Source organism: Mchenga conophoros, linkage group LG7, assembly GCF_057382185.1.
Source record: "Mchenga conophoros isolate Kocher_MC1m ecotype Shallow Benthic linkage group LG7, M_conophoros_male_GT1.1, whole genome shotgun sequence".
Taxonomy (NCBI): Eukaryota; Metazoa; Chordata; class Actinopteri; order Cichliformes; family Cichlidae; genus Mchenga; species Mchenga conophoros.
Genome location: NC_140532.1, coordinates 63866703 through 63888178, shown reverse-complemented (window position 1 = coordinate 63888178; position 21476 = coordinate 63866703). Strand labels below are relative to the sequence as shown.

Genomic DNA, 21476 nt, shown 5'->3' with positions numbered 1-21476 from the left:
CCCACAGTTGGAGGGATCTGATTGGCTGCAGTCCGGGCCAATGAGAGAGAAGAGCGGCAGGCGCGTGAAACATGGAGGAAAGCTTGAACCAAAACAGAGATTTTGCCTACTGTAAAAGCTAAAAAATGCGATTTAAGACGATTTATTTTGCCCGCTATTACTGAGTGAAGGTTCTGTGAAGGCGTTTTGTGAGCGGACAGTGAGAGTGAAATGTCTCTGAGTGCTACGTGTGAGTCGGTGTCTCAGAAAAGGACTCTGTCGAGCCTCCTCGGTGAGTTTGACAGCTGCACCCACCGTCAACACTGAACACGAAGATAATAAAAACGTTCATTCATTTCATTTATTTATTCATTTTCAGGCACAACAAATACCTATATTGAACATAAAATACACAAAACAAAAAACAAAACTTGCCTGAAACGTTTTGAAACAAGCCTTTCGTGCAGTATTATTATTATTATTTTTTTTATTGTTGTCTTCCTAGCTGGTCGTGAGCTGAAGAGGCCTAAGCTGACAGATGCCCAGAGGCTGCAGGAGGCAGCGATCCAGCTGTTGGAGCAGCAGCAGAACATCTGCAGCCTGTTCAGAGAGGTCGGGGTGAGTGAGGGGAGAGAAGCTAAGCGCCTACACTGAGTCATTTCATTAAGATTTTATTTAGGCCATTCTGTAGACTGAACATGTAACAACGCACAATGTCACGACTGTCAGGAGTTTAAAAGAGAAACGATAACCTTCAACTTGGAAACACAAGCACAGAATGATTGCAGGAAGTGCATGAAATGCTTTTAGAGATAAAAAAAAAAAGAAGCAGTATCACTCTGCACTATTTCGCAAATATCACATATATGTTTTTTCACACTTTTTGTAGCAATCTGAGACATGCAACCTGTCCTCTCATCAGGATGGAGAGAAGAATCAAGTGGCGTCCGAAGGTCTCTTATCCACCATCACTGGGTCACTGCTGGGTGAGACGAGCACTCTGAAATGCTCTCTGAGCTGTACGCCGCTTTTGTTAAATGTGTGGAAAGCTGCTGCTTTCTACAATTTCACTCTCCAAAACTGAAGCACTAACCTTTTTGGATGGCCTGTACACGACAATAAGCCATAATACCAGTCAGATAATTCATTTAAAAGTTCTCCGGTGAGCACCAACAGCATAAACATAATGAAGAGGTCTTATTCACTGACTCCAGGTATTACAGGTGATCCCAGGTTGTAGTGCTTAATATATTGTCTTGGCAAGCTGAAGGATGCTGGTTTGATTCCAGCTGGAGGCATAAATCCCCTCTGGGGTTGCGTCAGTTCAGTGTAAAAAACTGACAAATCAAACATGCATTTTCCTGCTGGGGTGACCCCTCGTGACACCTTACTAGGTAAAGTGTTTTTATTGCTCTAATACAACTATTGTCACTTTAATCAGTTATGTTTGTGTCTGCTGAAAGCAAAACATCTGAATTTTTCTTGATTATACTGTACTGTAGTGCACAGCTCTCATCAATGATGGGATTCAATGGCTGAAATAAGCTCATTGCTGCAGTTACCAGTGAATCTGTCTTGAAACATTTGCGCAAACACATGAAGTGATGTGACGCACCCAAAATTTCTTTGTACATGTACAATGACTATAAAGGGCTATTCTATACCTCTATTCCACGGAAGGGCAAAAATGCCAAAATGCTTTTGCATGAAAGTGATTATTATGAATGGAATCTGTGGTCCTTCAGTTGTGTGAAAAAATATCAGAAATGTTGTTGTCTTCTTCAGATGTCTCTTTTTTGTTTTGTGCTTTCATATCCCTTAATGTGACTTGTGGAATTTGAGTGCCACCTAAAACCAACGTAATTGTGGCATAAAGTTAATGTTTTGTGTTCCACTGTGTGGATAGCGAGTGAGCTGAGGCGTCAAGCTGTGCAGCTGGGTGTCCCAGTGGCAGTGCTGTCGGTGAAGACGGTGTTGGAGAGACTGAAGGAGATCACAGAGGAAACCAGCGAAAGGGAGGAAGAGGAGACAAAGAGAGAGATGCTCACTTCCTCTCAGAGAGTGAGTAACTGCCAGAGCATCTGACCATCTAATGCACAGGTGTCGAACTCCAGGCCTTGAGGGCCGCTGTCCTGCTTGTTTTCCAACTAACCTGCCCTTGTAGCTTCTTATTGGCAAAGCACACCTGATCCAGGTAATCAGCAGCAGGTAGGGCAGGGATATCTCAAAAACAAGCACGAGGCTGGCCCTCAAGGAATGGAGTTTGACACCCCTGATCTAATGTGATTATGGTGGGGAAGCATCTGTTGCAGTGGTGGATTCATCTGTTAATAGCTGCCAAACTTTCATATCTACATGGTGATCTCCACGGTTTGCTCAAAAACAAGCAACAAAAAAGACAAATATTGTTGTATATGATGTCTGGAACTTTCTGGCTAAAGAAGCAACAGTCTGTTCCTTCTTGTTTTAAATTTTGAAATTTCTCTTTATCACGCCCAGTCCAGCTATCCCTTTTTCCCCGAATTAAGTCCGTTCCGGTCCTCCTTCCAGGTCCAGCTGTGTGTTCTGTTGGAATCCAGCAGAGAATTGCTGTCACAAGGAGCCATCTGCCCCAAACTGCTTTGGCAGGAGTACATGAGAGATCAGGTGTGTGTACACACAGGAGCTTGTATACTGTAAATAAGCAGCTGTCTGTGAATGTTCTCAGTCATCCAGGTCATCGTAGTCAAAGGAGCTTGCAAAGAAAAGCGTCTGGACTTCTTTAAGTTGCTTGAAGACGTTTCACCTCTCATCCGAGAAGCTTCTTCAGTTCTAAGGTCAAATGGTGGAGAGTCCCAGATATAAACCTAGTGGGAGTGACCCCCCATAGAGGGACAAAAGGACCCCCTGATGATCCTCTAATCGCCTGAGCCAAGGTGGAAAACTGGGCGTGGGTCCCAATCAGCCAGAGTTTCGGGTGAGCTCATTGTGAAACCTGGCCCCACCTTATCATGCGAATTCCTGAGGTCAGATGGCCCAGGATGTGAGTGGGCGTTAAGGCGTCTGGGAAGGGATCTCAAAACTGGATTATAGATGGCAGAGAGTTGGTGTCGTAAACCACCGCCTCTGTTCAAAGATGGTCACTCACAGTGGACATAGATGGCTTCTTTCACTCCTCTTTCAAACCATCTGTCCTCTCTGTCCAAAATGTGAACATTGGCATCCTCGAAAGAGTGACCTTTATCCTTAAGATGCAGATGGACTGCTGAGTCTTGTCCTGTGGAGGTGGCTCTTCTGTGTTGTGCCATGCGCTTGTGAAGTGGCTGTTTGGTCTCTCCAATGTAGAGGTCTGGGCATTCCTCGCTGCACTGTACAGCATACACCACATTGTTAAGTTTGTGTTTTGGCGTTTTGTCTTTCGGGTGAACCAGTTTTTGTCTGAGCGTGTTGCTGGGTCTGAAGTACACTGGGATTCATGCTTGGAGAAAACTCTCCTGAGTTTTTCTGATACACCGGCTACATAGGGGATGACAATGTTGTTGCGTCTGTCCTTCTTATCCTCCCTCGCTGGTGTCTGGTCTTCTTTTCTGTGCCTCTTTGCTGACTTTAAAAACGCCCATTTAGGATAGCCGCACGTTTTGAGTGCTTCCTTTACATGTGTGTGTTCCTTCTTTTTTCCTTCAGGCTTAGAGGGAACATGTTCTGCCCGGTGGTGTAGGGTCCTGATTACCCCAAGTTTGTGTTCCAAAGGGTGATGGGAGTCAAAGAGGAAGTACTGGTCCGTGTGTGTGGGCTTCCGGTAAACTTCGATGTTGAGGTTGCCGTTCTCTTCAATGTGCACAGCGCAGTCCAGGAAAGGCAAACAGTTATCCTTTGTGTCTTCCCTGGTGAACTTGATGTTTTTATCCACAGCGTTAATGTGCGCAGTGAAGGATTCCACTTCTTGTGTCTTGATTTTGACCCAGGTGTCGTCCACATATCTGTACCAGTGGCTGGATACTCTTCCTTTGAAAGAGCCAAGAGCCTTCCTTTCCACTTCCTCCATGTAAAGGTTGGCTACAATAGGTGACACGGGGGAGCCCATGGCACAGCCATGCTTTTGTCTGTAAAAGCCTTCGTTGTACTTGAAATATGTAGTGGTGAGGCAGAGGTCTAACAGTGTGCAGATCTGATCGGGTGTGAAGTTGGTCCTGTCCTCCAAGGAGCTGTCTTCTTGTAGTCGTTTTCTGACAGTCTCCACGGCCTCCGTGGTGGGTATGCAAGTGAAGAGAGAGACTACATCAAAGCAACTTAAAGAAGTCCAGACGCTTTTCTTTGCAAGCTCCTTTGACTAAATAAGCAGCTGTATCACCCATTGAGAAGATAGGTGTAGCTCTTTGAAACCACATACTCACAATCCCTGGACAGGTTGTGTGATCAAGGAACTCTGCAGCTTGATAAAGTCATATGACTTCTTTTTGAGCGGAGAGTTGCTGCCATCTATGCAGTCAGTCAGTCAGTCACACTTTGGACCCCTTAGGACCAACTGGGCATCATTTAAAAACACCACAGCTTACCTGTGTCTTGTAGTTGAACTTGTCCATCCCTTTATAACCACGGTGTACCCATCTTCTGACGGCTGCTTCCAGCAGGACAACACACCATGTCACAAAGCTCAAATGATCTCAAACTGGTTTTTTAAACATGTCAATGACTTCACTGTACTCAAATCGCTTCCAGAGTCACCGGATCTCCATTAGAGCACCTTTGGGATGTGTTGGAATGGGAGAATAAAATTAAAATGTCTGAGAAATGTTTCCAGCACATTGTTGAATTTGTGGCACAAAGAATTAAAGAAGTTCTGAGAGACAAAGGGGGTCTAACCCGATACGACCAAGGTGAACCTGAAAAAGAGTCGGGTGAGTGTAGTTTGAATGAAGCAGTGAGATAGTGAGAAAAGAGAAACGAAACTTTGACTTTGACACAGAACAACCGTCCTCATATGTTTAATTTATTTTGCTTTTCTAGACTTTGCCCAGCGTTGCTGGTGGAATATTAACCAACTTTCTGTTGGACTCAAAAAAAGAATCAATATTTGGATCCATCCCTTTCTGCTTTCTGGGTCCAAGCCACAGTAGTTTATTTAGCTGTATCTCTGTATCAGAAAGTTAAAAAACAAGTTGGAGAGTTACATGAAACTTGGTGGAGAGGCCTCTGTGGAGAAGCTCTGTCTGTAACCTTCTAGGTGTTGCACACAGCTGCAAAAGCGAGATGATGTAGTTCATGATAACCTTCCTGGTTTCCATTAATATTTCTACACTCAGGACTGAATTATATTTAATAAAGATTGAAACTGTGCTCTTGTTTTTTGTAAAAAAAAGTCTTTCACTTGGTGAACGTTGCTAAAATAAAGAATTTGTTGGGGTTTTTCAGAGGCTACCCAAACTGGAGATGGTCTACTATCTTCACTCTTACAACATCCTCAATCTGAAGTACATTTTAGAGAGGTAAGAAATATCAGTTAATGATTTTCTTTCTGCGCAGTCTCACAGAGATGAAGATCAAAACAGGGTGTAACTGTCTGATTATTTATGATCTGGGCTGTTCTGACAGATTAAATACCCCCACTCCTCACACACAGTCATTGTTTTGTTTTTTACCTTTGTTTAGTGATGAAGAGGTGAGATCATGGCTGGTGTCCCAGTTGAGGCTCCTGTGTGGATGGAGGCCTCCACAGGAAGAAGAGGAGACCAAACAGCTTCAGCAGAAAGTGTTGTCAAGTAGGAGACGCTCATATGTTTGTAGCTTTCACTCAAGAAATCGTTCAGTTCTTAATGCTGCTTCAGGTTTTAGAGATTTGGTCTTTGGTCCTGTCAGTTATTAGCTTTTCCTTACATGGCATTCGTGCAGCCCCTCAGTTCATCCACTGTCTGAAATAAAATGTTCTGATTGGCAGCCCCTCATAAACAAAAGGTTTGAACAGCAGGTGGGTGGGGCTTCTTTGCTCACAGCCAGAGCTATATGCATGAAATGAGAGCACTAGGGACATCTCCTGTTTCAGGTGTGGTTGGCGTCTTAGTGGGAGCAGGCTTTGAGCTGAGGCGCGATCCGGCGGCTGCAGACAGAAGGCTCTCCCTGCTCTGCTGCTCGATTCTAGACGACCTGCTCTTCTGTGAGTCTGCGTGTCCTTGTCCCACTTAGCCTGTCCTGTGTCGATAAAATATTAACTAAAGCACTTTGATTCACACTTCTGCATGCGGAAAACATCTTTTTTGACTTCTTCGATTGTTAATTGTTGTCTTGGTGTAAAGGTAGTACTTTCTTTTCTTTATTTTTAGCCACACTTTTTATTGCTTTCTGTCGTCTTTCAGGGGTTCTCGATATTGTGGACGAGAGTCTGATGCTGGAGTCTGCTGAAGCAGGAGCTGAGCTTTGGTTCTGGGTTTTTAAAATTTTATTTCTTATTTACCTTTCCTGCAATCAGACAGCACTGTTGAGGTCTCTGTCTGAGAAAGGAGACCTGCGTTTATATATATGTCACTGCAAGATCAGAGAAGAAAACTAAATTTTAGATTTTCCTACAAAACTCAGGAATCAAAGGCAGGAGAGCGGGCAAAGGGATTTATACTTACCTACAAATAGTCACACTAACATAACCTCTAGGTTTCGGCTCATTTTTTTATATGCAGGAGAAATGGTGATCTTCTGGATGTCAAATGCTGAGCTTGATTTATATAAACTTTATTGAAACCACGGTGCCTGACACCAGTTTTAGTCTTGCTGTTACATGCAGTGTGTAATTTCTCGCTCGGTGTCTTCTGCAGGATTCAGATTTTTGATGCCTCACTGTGTGGAGTTTCAGTGTCAGCCGACTGCCTTCAGCGTTTCTTCAAACACTCCCTCACGCAGACTCTCACCTACAAGCCCCGACTGAAAGGTAAAGACTTGTCACAGGCCCTTTCAAACAGACTGAGGCTTTAGTTTTTTTTTAATGTTGAAGATTAGCTGGAACCTATCCACCTCTATTCATCTGGCAAGACCTTTAAGAGGGAACTGAGAGTTCAGTTTCAGAAAGATTTTCTTGATCTACAGTACGCAGTAAAAAAATCGTTACTGAGATTTGATCACAATGTAAAAATCTGTGTTTTTGTCTGTTGATGCCTTTTGTGCAGGTGACGTTTAAACTGTCATCAATAGTACTAAGGAAGGTGATTAAATCATCAAGTTTCCAAAACTTTAATGGGTTAATCAATACCCATTTAGCTACCAGTTTATATTATTTAGCTATAAATGATCAATGACTATTTAAAGGTCACACCACCCTGAGCGCGCCCGATCTCGTCTGATTTTGGAAGCTAAGCAGGATCAAGCCTGGTTACCTGGAGCAGGTCATCTACTCACTGGAAGATTGATGGTTCAATCCCTGGCTGCTTCAGACATGACAGATCTGCAAACATCTATAACACATCTGTCTTTGCAAGAATTATTTAACTCTCCATGTGGTATAAATATTGCACAATAAGTTTAATAAAAACTCTTTTAGGAAACATCACAAAAAGCATCAAATTAAGGTCTAAGTAACTCAAATCACTTGTAGGTCCAGCGATATTTGATGTGGTGTAAATAAATCTTTAAAAGTCATTTTTATGCTGCAGAAATGACATAACTGATATGTTCTCAGTGTCAGATGCAATCACCCTGCAGAATGAGTGGACCTTTGCAAAAGCCAGCCGCTTGCTGACTTCTCTCTTCCGTCAGGTAAATGTGTAACTGTAACTGGGTTTGTCAGTTTGTCACATGTAATTAAGATTAAGAAGAAGAAAACATGTTCTGTATTATATCTGTTTTCTTTCTGTGTCTGAATTGAAGCTAAATGTGAATTTCTTATTATTAATTTCTTAACTAAAAATAGGTGGAAATACTTTTGAACTTTTTGTCAACTTTATGTGAGACTGTAAACTATTCCCGAGGTTGGGGGAACAACCGAGAACGATCAGCCACATTTGGTTTTTAAGTGAGGAGGCGGAGTAAAGAAACTACTGATTTGATTGTTAGAAGTCAAGTTTTAGCTCCTTTCCTTCTCCCTTTAAGCGCACTTTCTTCAGATCGATCTCCTCATCACAAGTTAAAACAAAGCTTTGCACTGCAATATGATCAATTATAAAGGTGCGGCAGGATGCTGGTTTCACTATGACTTTTAGGTATTAAGTTGCTTTTAACTTTGAGACCTTCATTTGTATGATATTGTCTCTTTCACATTTTGCCAGCTCACAAGCGCTTATCTACCAACATCAGTGGTTTCCTCTTCAGGATTAACGCTTTCACTAAAAAGCTGAAAAGACCCACAGTTTACAAATCAGTGGTCAGCAGGGACTGCTGAGTAACTGTTCTGTGCTGTTTTGTTCCTCTAACAGCTGGCTGTGGTCTTCAGCGTGGAGCAGCTGCTGCGTCACCTGCAGCAGGTTTTGGAAACCCATGAAGTCAACTGGAAACATGTCCTGTGCTTCCTCTCTACCCTGCTGGTGTACTACCAATGTGCCCAGCCCAGCCTCAAAGGTAGGCGTGCTGATGGTCTATCAGCACAGACAGGTGGAAGTCTTATGTGTGAAAGGAAAAAGAAAAACCAAATTTAAAGAAAAATCATGCACAACCTTTATTCCAAACCAGCGTAGTGATATTGAAATAAACTCGAGTTTCTGTAGCAGTAAACTAGTATTTCAGAGAGAGAGGAGCACAGTGATATCTGTCCTGTTCTGTGTCTCCGATAGAGCTGCTGTCCAGACTGCTGAACTCTGCATTCGAAGGTTATGACCTTGAGAACCTCATAACCGCCTTCTTATTGGCTCGACAGGGTGGACTGGAAGGACCCGGCATCTTCCCCTCGTACAGCGACTGGTTCAAGGTTTCGCCTTTTAACATCCATTAATAGTTTCTAGTTTATTAATAGTTTTGGGAATTACCTTTTCTGCCATAGACTGAAACACTGAGAGCTTTATACCTTTTATTTGAATATTTTTAATACCAGCAGAATCTTTTTCTACCTTTCCAGATGTCGTTCGGTGGTGGCAGTAGCTATCATGCAAGCAGTAAGAAGTCGCTGGTGTTCCTGCTGAAGTTCCTCTCTGACCTCGTGCCTTTTGAACCTCCACAGTACCTCAAGGTGACATCCACGCGTCTCTGAGTTTACACTTAGTAGGAATGCACAGGGTATTAATATGCTTATATTCCCTTATTTGTTTTGCTAGTGCAGACTGCTTTGATTTGCAGTAGCACTAATGTTGCTGGTTTTGTTACTGTGAGCGCATCTTCTCAGTCTTTTCAACTCACTTGACTTGTCTGAATCCTGAGCGCTGTAGCTGCAGTGTTTGTTAAACCTGAAGCTACTTCAGTCGCTGTTGCACTGAAATCTTAATGCTTATCGGAGTGCATTAATGCAGCAGTGTTTTGCTTATGGAAAATAAGATTATTCATCATTTGTTTACACACGGCAAATGTATTAATTCTTAGATTTAAGACTTCAATTCTACTCAAGGTTAAGCAGAAGCAGGTCCGACCACATATTTTGAGGAATTATTGAAGTTGAAACATTAAATTCAATGGACACGGTGATATGAAAACTTCATGTACAGAAGATAAAAGCTTTTATTTGCCATTTGTAGAAATACACTAGTTTAAAAAATCCGATTAAAAAACAATATGTCAAAACATTTATAGAATATTTATGACTACTAAAGAATAACCACTTAAATATCTTAAATATTAAAAAAGTCTTAAGTTTTACTTATTTAAACCTCTCGACAAAGCATTTCCATTTCCACGTGAAAGTCCCCTCTGGTTCTGGGGATGCTAATCGCTCCAGGAGGTTTTCTGTGTTGCCTGCTCGTTGCTGTCAACAGCCGCTCTCCTGAGCTCTCATGCTGCTTGCTTGTTTTGCTTGTTAATGATCATTTTCAGCTGCTATTTTCTACTTTTTGTAACATATCTGCTATGAAAAATGGATCGCCCATGAATACTTTTATATATTCATAACTACATGTCTGCTGGGAACAAATGCTAGCAGAATTATGGCATTTCCTGGAGAGCGTACACTATAAGAAAACGCTAGAAACTGAGAGGAATAGCCCAGCTCTGACACCTCACTGTCATTTTCCCCTGCTAGGTTCACATCCTCCACCCTCCATATGTGCCTGTGAAACACCGCAGCCTGCTGATGGAGTACGTCTCACTGGCTAAGACCAGACTGGCTGACCTCAAGGTAAGAAGAAAAGGGAAAGAAGAAGGTCGTTATCACCGTGTTACTTTGATTTTTCCATATAATACAATAAAAACAACACTGTGAGTGGATTGTGGTTAATAGTGTAGCACACATGAATTAAATATCATGGTGTGTGTGTGTGTGTGCAGGAGTCAGTGGAGGACATGGGTTTATATGAGGATGTTTCGGCTGCAGGTACATCGGTGCAGGTAACAGTGACACACAGTGGATATTCTATTATAATTTTAATTTTTGATACATATTCTATTCCATGCTGTGCCCTCCTTCTGTTTTCTATGCTCTGTTATTCTATTCTGCAACCCGCAAACTGGCATCAGAACCCAAACTATCTTCTACGTCTTAAGTAACAAGCAACACAAAACTTTGTGTGGACACGGGTGTAATTAGGGATCGCTGAGTCCTGGGTTGACATAAGACTAATAGTCCAATGTTTGTGTGTCTGCAGCCTCAGTGTCAGGCTGCCCAGGATGTGGACAAAGCTGTGTCTCTGTTTGAGAGCACAGGCAGAATCTCTGCCACAGTCATGGAGGCCAGGTAAACTACAGCACATTTATACCAGACACAGGGCTGAGGAGCCAGGGCCCCCAACCCTCGGCTTAAGAGAGCTTTAAGGTGTTTTCTTTAAAAGAATTTAGCAGCTACAGAAAGGTGTTATTCGAAAGCAGGACAACCACGAAGAGACTTTAATGGTCTGAAAGTGACACAAGACATTAAAGGGATAGAAAATACAAAAGTATGAGAACAGACTTCACAGAATGATCTGGATTACTTTGTGATATTTTCTTGAGAAGATCTGAATGGTATAACTCAATTTTACATGTATTTTTAATATACATGAAGCAACCAACCAGTCAGCCTGTCAGTGCTCAGGAGGCCCTTTTCTCATAATCTGTTTTAAATATAAAATACATGTTATTTGAAAGTCCTCTCTGGTCTTCTCACAGTATTTTCCGGAGGCCGTATTTCCTGACTCGGTTCCTTCCCGCGCTGCTCACTCCGAGAGTGGTAAGCGCTTCCTGTTATCCCTCCCGATATTCTTCTGTGCATTCTCATGTGTGAGGTTGTGTTTTTGTTGCATGACATGCATGAACTGTCATTTATTTGCAGCTTCCTGTGAAAGTCGATGCTCGAATGAGTTTCATCGAAGCGTTGAAAAAGTGAGTTTCTATCAGAGAGATGAAAATGTCAGCAGGTTGTTCCCAGAGTTTCTTCTTTAATTAAGTTTCTAGTTGTTTTAAGTGATAACATTGCTCATCATCACCACAATATGATTATTTGTTACTTTTTGTGTGTGTTTAGAGCTGATAAGATCCCTGCTGCACAGTATTCATCCTACATGGAGTCCTGCCAGAAGCAGAGACAACAGAATAGTGGGTATTCTTTTAAAGGACCGCTGACATTATTTATTATTATTTATTTTAAAGATGGACATTATTTGTTTGATTATTAGCACAGTGCAGTGAAAAAGTATTCAAGGCCTCCTGATTTCTTCTGTTCTGTGTGCATCTCAAAATTGAAAGTTAAAACAAACCCTGATTAAACACAACAAAGTTCATATTGTCAGGTCATGGTGGTCTTGAGTGCTCAGATCATACAGCATACATACATGCTGCAACAGTTTGAAAGATGAGAGGTCAAACATCTTCACACATTGCTGTGGTGGAAGTTTGACCCAGTGATCTTTGAAATACTTGTACGTTGGAGGTCCTGCCTCAGCATCTCACTGGGATGCATGTCTGAGCTCTTTGACAGTCTAAAATGTTTCCTTTAAAGTCATTCAGACATGGATTTATCCTTGTTCTGGCACTAGATTTCCAACTCTATTTGACAATCCGATAACTTGATGTTCTCCTTTTGGGATTTCTGTCAGAAGCCAGAATCCAAGTTTCTCCGACAGGTCACCCTGTCCCTGAAGCAGCAAAGCACCTCTGTAAGATAAAAATAGTGCATAATAGATATAATTTGGAATTCTATTTGGTTTAGCAGACAGAGAGACATTCAACAAATGTACTTCTTAGTAGAAAGTAAGAGAGCACAGAATGACTGGTAATGTCTTTCAAGGGAAGTGATCAGTGATTAGAGTTTATAAGTGGAGATATATCAGCAACAACTACAGGTAAATTGGATTAATGCAGTGCATTCTGCCTGCTATAGCTCTACTTGCTATTGGTGTGCTGGCTCAGACAGAACGGCAGGGTTGCTGATCTGCACGTCCAAACCAGAGACAGACGCTGGAGACTTTCTTCATTTCCCAATTTAAGCATGAAGACAAACAGCTGGGCTAGTCTTGTGGAAACTTTGTTGCCTCTGACTTTAAAAAAATAATCCCCAACCTGTAACGAATGGTCAAGCATAAGTTACAAGATATGGTGACTTATCTTTTATTTGACTACAATATAATAAAAAAATCAATAACATCAATGAAAACATACTTTCATGACAGCAAGTGTAGTCTCCCTCTGCTGGGCATTCGGAGAATGCACGTTTTAAACGCTGCTTCATCAGCTTTCGTCTCCAGACCCTGAAGGGTTTGGGTGTGCATGTACACCTCTGTGTTGAGTCGATTTTATCCCTGCAGCCTCCTGAAGGAAGCAAAGCACTCATGATCTGAGAAGTGCTGCATCAGAGAGGCGTGTCATCACACATGATCATTCAGCACTGCACTCATCACACTGACTCACTGATGTCTCAGTGTGATGAGTTTATGTGGGGAAAGTCAGATTAGATGTAAGATGAGGTTTCACTCTATGATGAGTGAAAACCGGTGCGATAAATTCTGTCACCTTTTGACAGATTTGTGTTTTTCAGTCTACGCGTGGGTATAATTTTGCAGAGACTCTGTTAGTTGAGCTGCTGTGCTTGAGAGTGACAGGTTAGACTGATTGCTGATTATATTTAATTGTCTCCACACTCTCAGCCCTGAGAGCCGTGTACATATACATAATAAGCAGCTGACCTGTGCAGCCTCAGCTTTGCACTTATTTCATATAATACAACAATCTCATAGTCAGAAACTGATCCTCATCTCCTGTTTTCAGTGAATGCTACGTGTTCAGACGGCAATGATGACCCCCTGGAGGTCCTGAAGGTTCAGCTGCAGGAGTTTGCAGAACTTGTCGTTGATGGAAATGATGGAGGTGGGAAGGTGTTCATGCGCTCACTCACACGTTTTATATTCTGTCAAGGAAAACCCTTCACCAGTGTATAATAGAGATTCACACAGAGACCAGTTTCTTAGGTCTTTCTGATCTTATCTCTATTTATTTATATATACTTTTCATTTGTGGCATTTAAACTTAAGCAACATGCGTACAAACCTCACTTTCAGGTCTGTACTTTCATTTGGTTAGTAATATTTTAGCTGATAGTTTAAACTCCTTGATGTAGTTGCTAAACATCAAATTAAACTAATTTGAGCCTAATTATAGGGTTCCTCATATATAATACTTCGGATTTACAAAAAGAAGAGGGCTAAACAACAAGTACACATTCTGTACATAAGAAATGGGCATAGCCAAAATAATGTTGCCCACTGGTTAATAATGTCCCACTGTGAAGCCTCCAGATGCCTCACCGTGCAAAGGGCCCCGACTTGTCAGTCAGAAGGCAGGCCTGTCCTAAAGCCTGTCCTAAAGCATACCCCACGTTATTCCACCTTTTTCACTCTAATAAAGAGTTTTTTTGTTTTGTTTGCTGCTTTTGGCTTGTTGTGTTGTGAACCACAAGATGGCGCCACAGTATGTGAATCAAAGACCCTCAGGAAGTGAGTGTCTGTTATAAAGGCTCAGCTACTGAATGATGTGTACGTTTGAAAAAGTATACAAAATAGTTTTGATGAAGGCTTAGCCTGTGTTAGGCCTTCAGGTTCCTCCACAGTTTGTTCAACACTCACGTGTCCTCAGACATGTCGGCCCAGCTGTCCAGGATCTCACACACGCTCAGTGTCATCTTCCCTGGTCGTCCCGACGATCCGATTGGACAAAAGGTCATCAGTCTTCACACTGACGCTCCTCCGTCCTCCGAGCTCCATGTCAAAGTACGCACTGATGAAAGTCTATAAATCAGCAGCCCTCTTGCTGTATGTGTGTGCTAACTAGTATGCATTTTTATTGACTCTCTCTCAGGTTGTCAATATGATCCTAAGAAACTTCTGCCAGTGCTTGCTAAATTCTTCCAAATCAAACCCTCCGAATAAGTGAGTAGGAACTTTCAGGAAAAGTTGCAAATCGTATATTTAAATAATCCTGAGCTCTTTTTAAATGCCTTGCCAGACTCAAAGCCTTTAATAGAGCTTTGCAATAACAGATAGCAAGTTTCTAAATAGGTTCTAATCATTAACACCGAATCTGGAATCCTGATTCTGACTGATTTGAAGGTGTGATAAAACCAACATGTGTCTCCTTTGTGTTGTCCAATTAAAAGGCCAAAATATTAACTAGTGCCTGTAAAATGAAAGTTGACCTCTGCAAGATGTAAATAAAACCTTGTCCAGGGTACCTTCAGAGTCTTCTTATATAAAGAGTAGGGGTGCAACGATACACAAAATTCACGGTTCGGTTCGGTTCGATACTTTGGTGTCACGGTTCGATATTTTTTCGATACAAAAAAAATGTTCATGCCTTTTTAATTTGTCATTTATTAAAATTATAAATATATATTTTAACTCAAAAGTACAGTTTTTAAATTTAATGTTGCTGAAACAAAAGTAATTAAAAAAATAAATCTATCTCAGGGCTCTCAAAATTTCAAAATCCCTGGTAGCCCTTCGGGCAGGGACTCTTCAGTTTTTGGTAGCCCAAAATAAATATAAGTAGCCCGAATAAAAAAGAGAGCAATTTTTTGATTGATGTTTTGTTTCCCGTTTTGTTTCCTTTACAATATTATACATTAAAGTATAATATTGTAAAGGAAACAAAACATTAATCAAAAAATTGTTGAAAAACAAATTAGAACATTGTATAAAAATTACAATCATCAACTCAAATACTTGGTTCTAATTGAACAGAAATTTCTATGAACTTGTAAGAACTGTGTAGGACATGAATCAGTCTGTGTCAGATCCTGAATTTGAAATTTCCGCTGAAGTCAAGAGACAAGTGGAACCAAGATCGAGGCCATTTGCTTTTTGAAGTTTGCAAAGACTGCTACATTTTGCCAGTGGTAGTTCACTCTTTGCAACATAGTACGCTGTTCTAAACAGATTTTTCAGGTTTATTTTTAGTATGTTATTTGCAATTGGTGTTTGTTCTGCACTTTCTTTTTGCCTTATAGTCTGATTTGTCATAACTTTTCCGTTTTGTGGTAAGCTTTTCTTTGGCTGTCACTTCTTCACCCTGACCTGTCTTATTTGGCTCAGCAGAACTGAAATATATATCCTGCTACTTTTACACACACACATAACGGTCAGCGATTCTCTGCGCGATCAACCTCTCACATGTTTAAGCTTGCTGCGGGAGATTTCACTTGTCATGTTTGCATAGTAAGCTAACGATTGATAAGACTATGTCAGAGGAATTGGTGCGCAAATTATCATCACTCACCAATCAGTGCTTTCGCTCTCTATACATGTAGCGCGTGGCGAACACTAAAGCGGTCGCGCCAGAATGTCACGCTAAAAAGAAAGATTCTTTAAAATACAAGGGGGAGCAAGCGAGTCAGATACCACGGGCACAGAGAGGAAGCAGGTCTGATCAGAAACAGTTTATTACTAGGCCAGGGAGCACAAATAAAAACACCCTTAAAATGTATGTAATAAAATGTTTGCTCTCTACTAAAAACAATTCTAAAACCCGTAAAACTACCATTTTCTACATTCACTAAAACCCCCCTTGCTATAATTAGGCCACATGTTCATTATGGGTCCATCAGCAGGCCAGGAATTCCTCCTTTAGAGCAGAGTCCACGCCAGCCCCGTCTTCAGCAGACAAGAAAGAGCCACCCATCTTCTTGTCCTTCCGCTGGCCCATCACTTCCCAGCCCGGCTTGCGTTCTGCACCCGAATCCATAATGTGACCACCGCCACAGCTCCCCTTGCGTCGGTGTCCTGCAACATAACAAATAGGGGCCAGAACAATGGTCCCAGAAGCGGCCCTGGCTCATGGCCATGGTGACCCTCTCCCAATCCAGCTGCACCCAGTAAACAACAGTAGAGACCCTACTCACAAATGCAGGCAGAGGTAAACCTCTGCCCTGCTGCCAATCACACGCGTTGTCTCTTACTGTTGCCGTTCCATGAGGTCAGGACTTGGTCGCCGCATCACACTGGCCGTCTCGCATTAACCTTCCAGCCTCTCTCTTCAGTGCTCAGCTAGCCTGTTTTTAAAAGGTCTTTACACAGCTGATAGGCCACCTCTGGACACACCCCTGCCTCAGCAGGTGGTCCCTATCAGCTAATTTGTCCCATGTGCAGCCAGTCCACAGTGGATAAAAACCATGTCACATAAAACACTAAAAACCATGCAATAGAAACAGAATAAAACCATGCAAATAAAACACTCATAAATAAACACTAAAAATCAGAATAAAAACAATATACAAGATAAATACAAATTTCCACTGTGTGACATACACAGTTCACGTCAATAAACGGCTGTGCTCCCTGGCTAGCTAACGGGAAGCAAAGTGAAAGCAAAAAGCAAATTCAAACGCGATTTCAATATGTCACATATTGACAGTGGCTCACCGATGCCAATGACATAATTACCCAGCTACATTTCCGAAAGAATGCAAAAGCATTGACATATATTTTTCCTTCCTACAATAGCCCGACGGGCAGGGCAGAGATAGATTTTTGTAGCCCGACTGGAAAAATCGCTAGCCCCGGGACGTCGGGCTAGCGATTTCGTGAGCCCTGTATCTGATTGAGGAATCACTCATCTTTGGAAAAGAGAGTTTATTACAGAGAAATGGCTCTTTCCGAAATAAAAGCTATACTATAAGCTTCTTCTGGGCTATATTCTCAGCAGCATATTGTAGCGGGTCAGGGCTGTTCGAGGTTCTGTTTGTACAGTTGTTTTGTTTATGTTGCCATAGTGACGGGTGACGCCTTCTCGCTGCGACGGTGTGTCCTTCCGGGGTCAGAGGGCGCCCTGTGTGTTGTTGTTGCTGTGCGGTTGCCGCGCTAAGCAGTTAGCTAGCGGCAGTGTTCTTCTGCAGATGTCAATAAACGGCTGTGCTCCCTGGCTAGCTAACGGGAAGCAAGTATAGGGGGTCTATGATTTCGTTTGTGGCAAACTGCACAAGAACACAAGACCAAACGACACCTCCGTCTCCTCGTTGTCTGAGCTCGCCACATTGGTGTCAGAAGTGGGATGATGGTGGCACCCCATGTTCTGACCCGAGTGACTTTTCCCCCGCCAGTCGTGACTGGCCGGTGCGCCAAAAGAAGGCACCTGGACATTTGCAAAGTGAAAGCAAAGAACAAGCGCAAATTCAAACGCGATTTCAATATGTCACATATTGACAGTGGCTCACCGATGCCAATGACATAATTACCCAGCTACATTTCCGAAAGAATGCAAAAGCATTGACATATATTTTTCCTTCCTACAATAGCCCAACGGGCAGGGCAGAGATAGATTTTGGTAGCCCGACTGGAAAAATCGCTAGCCCCGGGACGTCGGGCTAGCGATTTTGCAAGCCCTGCGTTACAGGCATGGCCCTTTAAGGATGAAGCCTGATGGGAAATGTATTCGGGATGTGTGTAGCGGGACTGCCTGGTGTGTGTGTGAAGAGAGAGAGCGGAGAAGGGGAAAAAGTAACGGTTAGCTACAGAAGAGACGAAAAGAAAATAAATAAAAGGAATATAATAACTCCCTCGACAGCCAGAGTTGTGTCGGCGATGCTCGCTGTGAGTAAACTGTTTCAGCCCACTGTACGCGGTGTTCGTGCCTTAGAGAAGAAATAAAGTTCGGTGAAGCAGTTTCCTACGCCTCCTTCGATCTTTTTGCTAGCGGAGTTGACCTGTATAGTAAGCTGTTGCCGGTGTTGTGCCAAAAAGTGATTGTCTGCCAAAAACTGATTTCCAGTGTTTCTGTGTATTTTTTATGTGTAATATCTTTACGTATGTTCGTAAATAGACTTCGGTGAACAGGGGATACAAAGGGGTTACATAAAGAATTAAAAAATTATCTGTTTTTTAAGTATCTTTACAACTTGTACTTACATTATAACCAATCCGGTCCTTTATCCCCACTTAAAATATTTTTACAGAACTATTGTAATATTTGCTGCCATTTCTGCTGTCCTGTTGGGCAACTTACTCTTACAAAATACATTTTTAATGTTAATGAGATTTTTTTTACTGCATAAATAAAGGTTATATAAAAGTCGCTGCCAAAAACTGATTGCGGCTTGTATCTTGCTACACGAATGTTGTTTGTGGCTCAAGATGACTTTATGTCATCCATAAGGGATGCATTTGACATATGTTTAACATATTATAGCCCAACAAGTTACTTATAGCACTTTAAATATGAGCAATCGCTTTTTGGCAAATACCGGAAATCAGTTTTTGGCAGACAATCACTTTTTGGCACAACACCGGCTACGAGTCAGTTACGGAACCTTCAAGTAACTGCCAGAGGTTTCCTTACTACGGTTCGGGGCCGCGGATCTGGCGCGGTAACACCTGTATCTGATTGAGGAATCACTCATCTTTGGAAAAGAGAGTTTATTACAGAGAAATGGCTCTTTCCGAAATAAAAGCTATACTATCCGCTTCTTCTGGGCTATATTCTCAGCAGCATATTGTAGCGGGTCAGGGCTGTTCGGGGTTCTGTTTGTACAGTTATGTTTTGTTTATGTTGCCATAGTGACGGGTGACGCCTTCTCGCTGCGACGGTGTGTCCTTCCGGGGTCAGAGGGCGCCCTGTGTGTTGTTGTTGTTGTTGTTGCTGTGCGGTTGCCGCGCTGAGCAGTTAGCTAGCGGCAGTGTTCTTCTGCAGATGTCAATAAACGGCTGTGCTCCCTGGCTAGCTAACGGGAAGCAAGACCAAACGACACCTCCGTCTCCTCGTTGTCTGAGCTCGCCACATTGGTGTCAGAAGTGGGATGATGGTGGCACCCCATGTTCTGACCCGAGTGACTTTTCCCCCGCCAGTCGTGTCCGGCCGGTGCGCCAAAAGAAGGCACCTGGACATTTGCAGGGCTTTGTGTGGGGTAATGGGGTCGTCGGGGACGACTGACCCCTTAGGTGGGGGCTATGTAGCGGGTCAGGGCTGTTCGGGGTTCTGTTTGTACAGTTATGTTTTGTTTATGTTGCCATAGTGACGGGTGACGCCTTCTCGCTGCGACGGTGTGTCCTTCCGGGGTCAGAGGGCGCCCTGTGTGTTGTTGTTGTTGTTGCTGCTGTGCGGTTGCCGCGCTGAGCAGTTAGCTAGCGGCAGTGTTCTTCTGCAGGTGTCAATAAACGACTGTGCTTCCTGGCTGGCTCACGGGAAGCAAGACCAAACGATACCTCCGTCTCCTCCTTGTCTGAGCTCGCCACAATATTAAACATAGCAGGTCCCCATAAGGAGAATCATGTGCTAACGGCTGTCTAAATGACTCGGGTAAAGTTTGTAGCATGCACGCTTGTTGTTTTTGTCTGCTTCCACTTGTCTTTGTACTAGGATGATGTCGGCGTAAATGTGCAGTCATATTCGTTGTGTTCCCACTAGTGCTGTCAGCGTTAATCTCGTTGAAATGATGTTAACGCCACAACACGGCAAATCTCCGTTAACGAGCTACCCCTGCGTGGGGCTAGACGGCCAACACGTTAACGAGCTAACTGCGCTAACACACTAGTTCCCACCCATGTAATTGAGCATTGCGTGGTACACCCAACATACTGTTTTACTTTAGTCCATGACGCGCTTACCTTCAGGGTCATATGTCACATGAAAACCAAAATAATTCCAAACGCCAGATCTGAATGAGGGTGGGGTAGGTTCAATTTGCCATGTTGCAAGGAGAGCTTAACTTCTGTCTCGCTAGCTTGCCCTGTGCTCTTCCTTCTGATGATGCTGTCTGTGTTGAACGCTCAGTGGATCTGCGCTCGACAGTGCAGCCTAGGCGGAGTAGTCGAACGCAGATTCACTGAGCGCTCAACACAGACAGCATCGTCAGAAGGAAAGTTGATAAAATAAATTACAACTTTTGTATTGTTCGATACATATGCGTACCGAACCGAAAGCACTGTATCGAACGGTTCAATATCGATACGAGTATCGTTGCACCCCTAATAAAGAGCTATAGAAAACAATAAATTAAAGTTATATTTGGTCGTCAAATTACATCCTAACCAGTTTCCTTTCAGTCGACTAATTGCTGCTGCTCTAATTGTTTGCATCTTTAGACAAAGCCCATGGGCCTCGAGGTTTGTGAGCGCTCTGCTTGGTAACACACAGCTCCTCTCCAGCCTCATACACAGACTCTGGGACCTGCTTCACAACCAGGTGCATAAACCCACATTTATTCCCTCTATTTATATCTGACTTTCACTTTGTGTCGTGGACTTTTAATTTTATTCTCATGCTTAAGAAAAAAAAAGTTTTTTTATTCTTCTATGTGAAGTGGCTGTCGCTGAATGCTGCCCATATACTCGGCCTGGCAGCATTCCTGGTCCACCTGTATTCCTTGGTGTCTCGTGGTCCTCTGGTTCAGTTGGTGCTGCCCATTCGGCTTGAGCCAGTGCCGGCTGAAGAGGCTCTGAGCTTGGCGCTGTCCTGCAGCACACACGCCAACATGCTGTTCTGTGCCAGGTGAGGCTTTCCATGCATGGATGTTGACTTTTAATGGAGCGTTTTAATGATTGCATGCTCTCTTTATGTGCCTACAGCAGAGAAAGTTGACTGGTTAATGTATGTGGATATCATATTTAATTCCTTTGTTAATGATAATGTCCTGCACCTGTAACTAACAAGGATTGGCCATGCATACAATCCACATCTTTACATCTACAATATATGTTCAGTAATAGTGATTTGGCTCATTGTGGATGTCCAGGTTGTGTGTAGCAGCTGTCTGTTATGGGATCTGCAGAGAGGACTCACTGCCTCAACAGCAGGACTGTATCCCCCATAGTCTCTATAAGAAGGTAACCTTTTTTATTTGACATGTGATTAAGTAATGAGGTTTGCTTATTGCTTTTCTTTCCAGAATTTATGCAAACCTTTCCAGAATAATTTCTTGGTGGCCGTTTGTTTGTCTTATGCTTTTTCTTATTTCCTGTCATATACATACTGCGACAAATATGGATGCTCATATTCTTGGAAACTTTTAA

General features: G+C 42.7%; 1 protein-coding gene across 3 annotated transcripts in view; it reads left to right on the top strand.

Annotated features, from left to right (window-relative positions):
- Positions 1–62: 62 nt before the first annotated feature.
- Positions 63–21476, top strand: part of fanca (FA complementation group A) — a 29233-nt gene continuing 7819 nt past the window's right edge. For 2 of the 3 annotated variants that reach the window (XM_085280736.1, XM_085280735.1), the window contains exons 1-26: positions 63–271; positions 485–597; positions 869–965; positions 1886–2040; positions 2530–2625; positions 5371–5444; positions 5608–5717; positions 5999–6109; positions 6309–6372; positions 6762–6874; positions 7619–7695; positions 8352–8493; positions 8706–8839; positions 8987–9097; positions 10097–10192; positions 10342–10401; positions 10659–10747; positions 11158–11218; positions 11321–11370; positions 11513–11583; positions 13252–13350; positions 14116–14249; positions 14338–14408; positions 20550–20649; positions 20768–20955; positions 21200–21290. In XM_085280736.1, the coding sequence (XP_085136862.1) occupies positions 211–271; positions 485–597; positions 869–965; positions 1886–2040; positions 2530–2625; positions 5371–5444; positions 5608–5717; positions 5999–6109; positions 6309–6372; positions 6762–6874; positions 7619–7695; positions 8352–8493; positions 8706–8839; positions 8987–9097; positions 10097–10192; positions 10342–10401; positions 10659–10747; positions 11158–11218; positions 11321–11370; positions 11513–11583; positions 13252–13350; positions 14116–14249; positions 14338–14408; positions 20550–20649; positions 20768–20955; positions 21200–21290 (2568 nt within the window). In that variant the 5' untranslated portion in view covers positions 63–210. The remainder of the gene's footprint in view (positions 272–484; positions 598–868; positions 966–1885; positions 2041–2529; positions 2626–5370; positions 5445–5607; positions 5718–5998; positions 6110–6308; positions 6373–6761; positions 6875–7618; positions 7696–8351; positions 8494–8705; positions 8840–8986; positions 9098–10096; positions 10193–10341; positions 10402–10658; positions 10748–11157; positions 11219–11320; positions 11371–11512; positions 11584–13251; positions 13351–14115; positions 14250–14337; positions 14409–20549; positions 20650–20767; positions 20956–21199; positions 21291–21476) is intronic. The other variant, XM_085280737.1, reaches the window with a different exon arrangement.